The sequence below is a fragment of the Etheostoma cragini genome, chromosome 19 (genome assembly GCF_013103735.1).
Source record: "Etheostoma cragini isolate CJK2018 chromosome 19, CSU_Ecrag_1.0, whole genome shotgun sequence".
Classification (NCBI taxonomy): Eukaryota; Metazoa; Chordata; class Actinopteri; order Perciformes; family Percidae; genus Etheostoma; species Etheostoma cragini.
In genome coordinates this window covers 9469359-9478158 of record NC_048425.1, presented here as the reverse complement: position 1 = coordinate 9478158, position 8800 = coordinate 9469359, and the positions used below count along the sequence as shown (strand labels likewise).

At 43.3% G+C, this 8800-nt stretch overlaps 1 protein-coding gene and 1 long non-coding RNA gene across 8 annotated transcripts in view; one reads left to right on the top strand and one right to left on the bottom strand.

Annotated features, from left to right (window-relative positions):
- The window catches only part of nrxn2b (neurexin 2b), a 589914-nt gene extending 586643 nt beyond the window's left edge, over positions 1-3271 (top strand). For 6 of the 7 annotated variants that reach the window (XM_034856686.1, XM_034856684.1, XM_034856685.1 and 3 more), the window contains one exon: positions 518-3271. In XM_034856686.1, coding sequence (XP_034712577.1) covers positions 518-1398 — 881 coding nt within the window. In that variant the 3' untranslated portion in view covers positions 1399-3271. The remainder of the gene's footprint in view (positions 1-517) is intronic. The other variant, XM_034856688.1, reaches the window with a different exon arrangement.
- The window catches only part of LOC117934914, a 19405-nt gene that overhangs the window by 6229 nt on the left and 4376 nt on the right, over positions 1-8800 (bottom strand). The window contains exon 2 of the long non-coding RNA XR_004654616.1: positions 4330-4333. This is a non-coding gene — a long non-coding RNA (uncharacterized LOC117934914). The remainder of the gene's footprint in view (positions 1-4329; positions 4334-8800) is intronic.

The following is an 8800-nucleotide window of genomic DNA, read 5'->3' as shown; positions in this document are numbered from 1 at the left end:
GGGAGTTGTTTATCTATCCCAGAACAATCTTACACAGCTTTCTTTTGTAATTTTTTTTCATGCAAAAATCATGCGGCCAATTTGTTGATGTAAGTGACCTGAACCTCGTGGTTTTTGCTACCTTATTCAACCAATCGCAGCATAGTGGATAGGGATAAGCATAGGCTGTCTAGTGCAATACATGTTTCCTTGTTCAGTGTAATTTGTAGTCTACTTACCTTGTATTAGTCATGTAGCATGTAGGTCTGTGCAGCACAGGGAGGAACAGGTGCAGGGTAGAGTACAGCACTGTCCTAGATCTTGTACTTATTGCAGCTCAGTTAGTCAGCATATTTACACTTTTTTTAAATACAACAGACTGACTAGACATAGAACTAACCCTAATAATGTTAGCTTTCAATACTGGTGTTGCTGTATTCATTTCAACTGTTTTTCTTCTGTTCGTCTGGAGGCGGTCTCTCTCTCGTCGCCGGTCTCTAACGCTCTTTTTCTCTCCGTTGTCTCTTTCTTGTCCTAGGAGGTGAATTAGTCTTGCCCATAATAACCGTGGACTCCCTAGACCCCCCGTCCATCGCCACACGCTACCCAGTAATCCCCTCGCCCCCCACCGCCTACCGCCCTTTCCTCACCTTGCTCGAAACCACCAAAGAGTCCCTCCCCTTGCCCGACGGCCGCCCCCCCTGCCCCCCGGACCAGGAGGACTGCGAGGAGACAGTCGAGGTGTCTGCGTACGGCTCGGGGGAGATGACAGAGTCGGACGATGAAGACTATTACAAAAACTCCCCCCTGGTCACCGACAGGACTGTCCTCCCCCCTCCCCCGGCTGTCGAGGGCAGCGTCCACAACCCCCGAGACCACCATTTCTCCCGCGCCCCTAACTCCCACCGCCCTCCCCTCTCCTCCACCCCCACGGCCGACCCCGACCGGCTCGGCCCGCGTGTTGAGCCGGCCGACGATGACGGCGGCAAGATCCCCGCCGGGAAAATGAACACCCGGGACCGGGTGCTGCTGCCGCCAGCCCACCCCTCGTCGGACCCAGGCCGCCGCAGAATCCCGGGAATAACCTATCCCCCCAATTTCCCCCATGTTCCCACTCCAGACCCCACGTCTCCCGAGAGAGGGCTCCCCGGCGCCGTGGAGGTGCAGCAGTCCAGCAGCACCACAGGCATGGTGGTAGGCATCGTGGCAGCTGCCGCCCTCTGCATCCTCATCCTGCTCTACGCCATGTACAAGTATCGCAACCGCGACGAGGGCTCCTACCAGGTCGACCAGAGCCGCAACTACATCAGCAACTCTGCTACGCAGAGCAACGGCGCCCTGGTGAAGGAGAAACAGCCTGGCGCCGCCAAGACGGTCACCAAGAACAAGAAGAACAAAGACAAAGAGTACTACGTCTGAGGGAGCGCCGCCGCAACACGCGGAGGCAGACGGCAGATGCGCTTGGAGAAGGAAAGAGACGAGAGAGGGAGAGAGAAAAGGCAGCATATGGCAAACGTAAACAGAGGGTCTTTTGTTTAAAATTCAGTATTGTCAGGTGGCCGTACGCGTTTCCGGTCTGATCCGAGGGAGGGAAGCAGAGAAATAAAAAGGCGAGCAGACGTCTTGCATTCTTGCTTTGATTCATTTGACTGCTGATTAAAGCCGGGTTAGCGCACGACAGCGCCACCGTCTGTATCTGTGTCGTGGTCTGCACTTTGTTCTGAGGCGAGCTTAAGCCTTCGCCTTAGACTGCATCGACATATTATTTTTCCAACTGTTTGAATTAGCAACTAGACTTCCCTCTTTAAAAATCAATATACTGCCAGAAACATTGTGTCAAACCCACCTCTGCAAGTGTTCTGCGTCTGATCTCTTTCTCTCTCTTGTGCGCTCTGTTTCTCTCCTTGTCCGGTGCTGACGCGACGTGAACTCTGCCGTGTTTCAAGCATGTAGTATTCATTTACGAAAAAGAGATAAAAACTGTTGTTCTTTCTGTGGAGTTTTAAAAAAAAAATTAAAAAATATGACAACGTTAAACGTAGCAACTGTGTGAGATGCCACTGCTCTGACCTAAACGGCTGCTAACCTGTACGTTTAGCGGCCAAAAACTTGTCGAGGCCAAAAGCCCCTTTGGTCGTCCTTTGTTCCAGCGGATCTGTGTCGTGTTTCAAGGCGCCCCCCACAGAAACTGTGTCATGTTCTTACAGTTACTAATAACAGAAAACAAACCTCCAGCGAACGACACAAACTCGGTTCTATATATACTATAAATACATGTATAGACGTTGTGGAAACCTACGGACCTGAAGCGAGAGGGCACCGACCATGCGCAGCCAAGACAGACTTTAGGATTTGTGACAGCGGAATGGTCACGCCACCCAAAGCCCTGCCCCCAGTATGAGACTTTTGGTTTTCTTTTTCCTTTGATTCTTTTCTCTGGAGGAATGAGAGACATTTTAGGGATATTCTGAATTCATTCTCGCTGGAGTTCCACTGTGGGGAGCAAGACATACCTTGTGGCTGTGTCTCCCCTCCCCCCCTTTCTTGCCTGACTGGACTGACGGCAGCCAATGGGTGCAACAAACTCTGTGGAAAGAGCACACGCGTAAGAGTTGAACGGCAGTTTCCTGGAAGATGTACAACCGAACTCTAGTATTCCAATTTTCTCAACTCTATTAAAAAAAAAATAAACTGTACCATCAAAAGAAAACAAAAATCTTGAAAAAAGTTTGTGAAATGTCTAAATATTTGACTCTCATCCCATTATTAAGAGAAATGTGTTTTCCCTACTATCATTCCTGTTTGGAGAAAAAAAATGACAATGATTCTAGGAAACAGAAGGTTTCTATGTATTTCCTTTTGGTAATTGAGAAAATGTGATTTGGGTTATGAACTTGAAACCGTACATTCTCCTTTTATTCCATCCTCTGTCTGTCATACTCAATCTGTTTGTTTTGGTTTTGTCTTGCATCAATTCTTTTCTCTGTATGCCTCCCATATCCTGAGAAGGAAACAGGCTATATCCATCTTCCATTCCCCCCCCCTTGCCCCCAATTTGTTTTATATCTATTTCTGTCTACGCGGCTAGAGACGGGCTCCGTCGATTAAGTCTCTTGCCACGTTTGTCTGGTTTCTCTGTTTTGAACATCTCCCCCCCCCCCCCCCCCCCCCCCCCCCCCCCCCCCCCCATACCTTCCTGTTCTTTCTAAATGTTATTGTAAAGTGTTCCAGTGCGATGACTCTAAATATGTGTACATTAACAGAGGGAATACACTTGGTTATATACTTCTTACTCCCTGTGTCGCGTGGTCTCTTTATCGCCTGCTTGTCTCTGTCTGATTTGACTATTTGGAGAGTTATAAAAACCTGCACTTTGATTTACAACCCCTAGCTCCATCTCAGGATTACATTTGCTGTGAACCATTTCTGCTGTAACTGAACTAGGAGTCTTTGTTCTACAGTGGCTCTACTTTAGTGACATACATGTATTAATGGTATTTGAACTGTATCAGGTAAGTGTTATTGCCGCTCATTGGGAGAGTAAAAATCTTTTACATTTAATTTAGAGGACTGGATTATTTTAGAGCCTAGTTGACCTGATATTGGCCTGAGATCGCCGCCTGCGAACACACCTATTGTATTCTGTTTTCACTTCCGCATTACCATTGCTTATATTTTAATCACGACTGCTGCTTTATTTTATTGGCTATTGTTTATTTTTAACACCCTTGACTTAACATACCACAAAACTGTAAACACTGTCGTTTTTGCCCCCATTTTTCATGGGCCAAACTCACAAAAGGCTTTTTTCTCTCAAATATTGTTTACAAATCTGTGTTAGTGAGCACTTCTTTGCCAAGAAAATCCATCAACCTCACAGGTGTGGCATTTCAAGATGAATAGACAGCGTGATTATTGCACAGGCCTGTCCACAATAAAAGGCCACTCTAAAATGTGCAGTTTTACTGAACATATTATTAGAGTACTGTATTAAATCACTTTCGATGAGTTTTACTTTACTCCATCCTTTTGTTTTTTTAGCAAAAGGGAAATGTTTGTCTTTGAACAACTCATGTACATTCTCATTACCTCTCCAGTCGAAAACAGCATATAATCACACTAATTCCTGATAACAGACCGTTGCTATGCCATGGACCCAGTTCTAATCACTCTGGAGGGCGCCTGTTTATCAGCTGTGGGGAAAAGTGCCTGTACCTGGACGCTGCAAAAAGCTGTCTGTCAGGTAGCTCGTCCCCGGCAAAAGTTCGGCACACCGGTCTGATGCCAAGCGAGGAGGAAAAGACGGTGTTGGGTGACAGACGGAGGCTCGCATTAAACTATGGCGTTTACGCTGCTATGAACGCAGTGTTCTAACCGTACATATGGAACTGACTCTTTTCTTTAACGGAATTAATGCAATCAATTTTAGTCAATCTTTTTTAAATCATTGTGTTGTTTCAAATGTATTATATTATTGTGATTTATTTGATAAGTAGCCATGTAATAAGCCGGATAATATATAACACCTTCACACTGATTCAGGACCAGCGTTGGGAGTAACGTGTTATTATGAGCAAATGAACTCTTTTGCCACTATTACAATGCATTTCAATCTTAGGTCTACGTCACTGTATAATAAGATTTAAATTTATTCATTACAATACCGTCTCTACCATCACCCTGACTCTCGGAAGTTGAGGTACCAGGGTTTCTCCAAGCCAGAACTGGTTGATGGTTGTCGTTTGCTGGTGACCCTTCGCATCAGTTAGATGTTTCTCGCTCGCTAAAGAAGTCGCGGGGTTGTTTCTAGAACTTGACGAGAATGGGGGCTTAGCCCAGACCCATTTAAATAAACTGAAAGTAATGCTCTGCTGCGTGCCTCCATTATAAACCTGGGCCTGCACAGACCATGGAAGGTGCGCTGCTCAGCTCTATTTTTACACTAAAGCGACGCATTGGTCTGCTTCAGAGCTCTGTGTGTTTGAGTCTGAACCTGGACATGTCACGCAAACTTCAAACTAAATCATTGCGCTCCTGAACTTTATGTTGATGGCATCCATGTACTGGACCGATTTGGCTATAATTGCTCAGGAAATTACACCTTTTGCAGCTTTCCTCACTTAGAGACAATTGCAAGGTGATAGCAACAAATATGGCATAATGGTCGGACCCCACACGTAGCTGCCCTTTCTATTTGCCTCGGCAAAATAAAATGTACAAAGTTACAGTTCTACCTTGAGTTCTGCAAAAAAAAAAAAAAAAAGAACTGCGAGTGGAAAATACTTGTTTTTCTTAATTTGCATGTGCCATTTGCAAAAAACAAACATTTTAACCGCTGCTGGAGCATTTCATGGACGTAGGGAAATTAACATCCTTTTAAAATTATTTAAGACCCCGCGGAAACACTGGGTAAAGAAAGGCCCCCATTTGAGACTTTACGGTACTCATACACATGACAGGCCACAGCCGTATCATTTTGGTTCCAACATGGTAAGAGGGGTATGGTGAGAAATTAAGTAGATGTACTAAGTTGGTAAACTGTCTAATTTGACATACTTTAGCATTTTTCAGCAATGACTTACAACGAACACTTGATGTTCCTGTGGAGGCTGAGGCTTCGGAGGAGGAAGAAGCGATGTGAAGATGGCCGCAGCAGCACGCCAGTCATCTCATGACTCAGGCCCTGTTTCAGAGAGAGAGAGAGCAGTGCTTTAGCCACTATGTTTGGGCCTGACTCAAACATTCCAGTATCAAAAATATTGCTCATTTTAAAAAAGTACAATATTTAACATTTCTGCATTAAAACGACTATACCTATGTTATACATTTTGTTAAACTATGCTAAATGTGTCCAACAACGTTCAAAACTCGTAATTTGAGTGTTAAGAGTTTAGCAGTCTTCTTTACAGTTACGTCTGACCCACAAAAGGTGAATGTCCTGTGGACAAACAATGAAGGTGGGGAGAGTCCGAAAGCAACACCCGGTAGCCATCTTATTGACGTAGGCGCGGCATGGCATCGGGGTTACTCAGCAGCCAGCCGCAAAGTAAGTCTCTCAGCGGGGTTGAGTAACATTACAATAAACCCTTATAATAACAATTATTTTGGTCAATATTGAAATAACGATTATTCGATACAATTACTCATGGACTTTTTGAAAATATGTTGCAATTACTGAAGTTAAAAAACAGTTAATCAAATTAACAGTGAAAACATCAACTGTGAAATTTTGTTCAGAGCACAGGAAAAAAAAGGAGTGTACTTTCAAAGCGTAATGTGCAAAATCATTTAGCAAATTTTTCACGATTATTTTGTTTTTGTGATTGTTGGGAGCCAAAAATCGTATTTGCCATTACATATTTGATAAATTGCACAGCCATAGTTTCTTTAACTGTCTATGGTTGCCAACACATAAATATGGTCAAACGCTAACTTTTAATTCACGCAGAGTTTGACTACCGAGGTCATTTCTTAGGCTTCATGTGGCCTGTGTGTTGTATATTATTCATTGTCTGTAATCTGTTATTAACAGAGCAACAAGACTAGAGTCTACAGCTAAGCTAGCAGCTCTGTGAGGCTGTACTGTAAGGACAGCGCCAGTGCTTTGAGCTAAATGCTAACATGCTGATGTTTAGAAGGTATAATGTTCGGTATCTTAGTTTAGCATGTTAGCATGCTAAGATCTGCTCATTAGCACACACACAAATTCCAACTGAGGCTAATGGAAATGACATTCAGTCAAAAACCAAAGTATTGGAAAAATATTTCCATATTTGGCTAATAGTCTGTCTAATAGAGATTTCCCTTCAAACCAAAAATGGCAACCTCATGGTGGCGCTAGAGTAAAGGCAGGCAATCCTCTCAAGGAAATTTGTTTATTATATATAGTTCAGTTTTTTTCTTCATTGTTATTTCTAAGTCTTTACAGTCGAAAAAACGCATCTGACACAGTGTATCACAGATCACTGCATCATGTGTAATAATCTGCCCGTTTAATGCTCCATCACTAACGAACAGGCTTTGGACCTGCATCAATTACCACATGCTCGGCCTTGCACAGTAACATTCATCTCAGGTACAATATGCCTGACTGTGGCTTTTCTGTTGGCATCGCAGAGTATCACGGTTGGCGCATAGCCGGGCCACCTTGTACAAAGCTCAGCACACGATGCATGCATGAACATTAATGAGATTGCATCACAGAGGAATAAGCGCATGGTAAAACACTGCCGTAGGAGCAGGTGTTAGTGTGATATTCCCTGTGTCTCAGCTGACCTCTCAACATGGAGACCAGCTGTCTCACTGATTGCATAGACAGGCAATATCTTTGTTACGCTTACTTTGCTATTCGTTGTGAGCAGATTAGGCAAATTGGTCCTTAATTATGGAGATTATTTGCAACCGGCACTCTACGCGCAATCATAGCAGTGGTTACAAGGCCTACAACCATGACAGGCTAATGGGTCATGCGGTGGGATTAATGCACTTCCATACACACCACTGAAGCCCCCGATTGTGGTGGAATGTAACCAAGTACATTTACCCAAGTACAGTACTTGTACTTGAGTCTTTTCTTTTCATGCTACATTTCAGAGAGAACATTTTTACTTTTACTCCACTACATCCATCTGACAGCTTTAGTTACTTTACACATTAAGATTTTTGCACACAAAACACATGTAGTTTTATTATAAATTACCCAACTATATAACGGCCTACGAGTCCAGCTGAAATGACAAGCTGACAGAACAGCTTTGATCGTTTCCAGTTTCTAAAATAAGAGGAATGTTTTGCATTGAGTACTTTTACTTTTAATACTTTATTTAAATTTTCCTGATGGTACTTGCAGGACTTTGACTTGTAACCAAGTATTTTTACAATGTGGTATGAGTGTTTTCACTTTAATAAACAATCTGGATACTTCCACCACTGTTTATAACTATAGTTCACCTGTCCACACTTGACATTTTAAACAATTATACCATGGTTTGGGTGAATACTCAATTCTGATTGGCTGCAGGGTGTCCATAAAAAAGTGTTATAGGACTTCAGCTGAAACTGACTGTTTTCCGTTGAAGATTTAAACGCTACATTTAAAGAACAAAAGTGAAGAACAAACAAAAATGTGAATCTGTTATTGCCAACACTGTAGTCCTTCGTGCCTCGTCCCCTGAACATCGCAAGATGGCGCTAACACACGAGCCGCAAGAAGTTACAATCTACACCAGGTGTCAGCAACCTTAGGCACGACAATACACGTGGCGTATTCTTTGTCCTGGAAAGTCATTATATGTTTTGGGGACAATGACTACGCTGGATACCTGCTACCGCTGTCTTGTTGTTAAACATACCGTCAATTTATATTTACTGATTGCCAACCGTACACAAAGTTATTTATTTTGAATCTTACAAGCATAGCGTTAGCTTTCTTGCTCGTAGCTGAGCTGAAGGGCTCAGTGAGCTGAGCGCAATATATAATTTCTCCAGTTGCAGAAAAGCGAACAACACTTGCATTGCATAAGAACCTTATGGGATGGGAATGACTGTTTCAGGTATTAGTCAAACTCTCAGGTGCAACCATGGAAAAATTATTAGTTGGTTTGTTATTGTTTGAAAAAACGTTTTGATTGTAAAACACAGATTATAAGTGAATGATTTGAAAAACATAAGGGTTAATGCCCGTCGTCCTTTCCTGACAATGGACATCACATCGGGCATTAACCCTTACGTAAATAAATACTGATACATCATAATCAAAAACCTGATATATTGTGAGTAAAATACACAAGCATGACTATGGAGAGGGGGGGGGGGGGGGGGG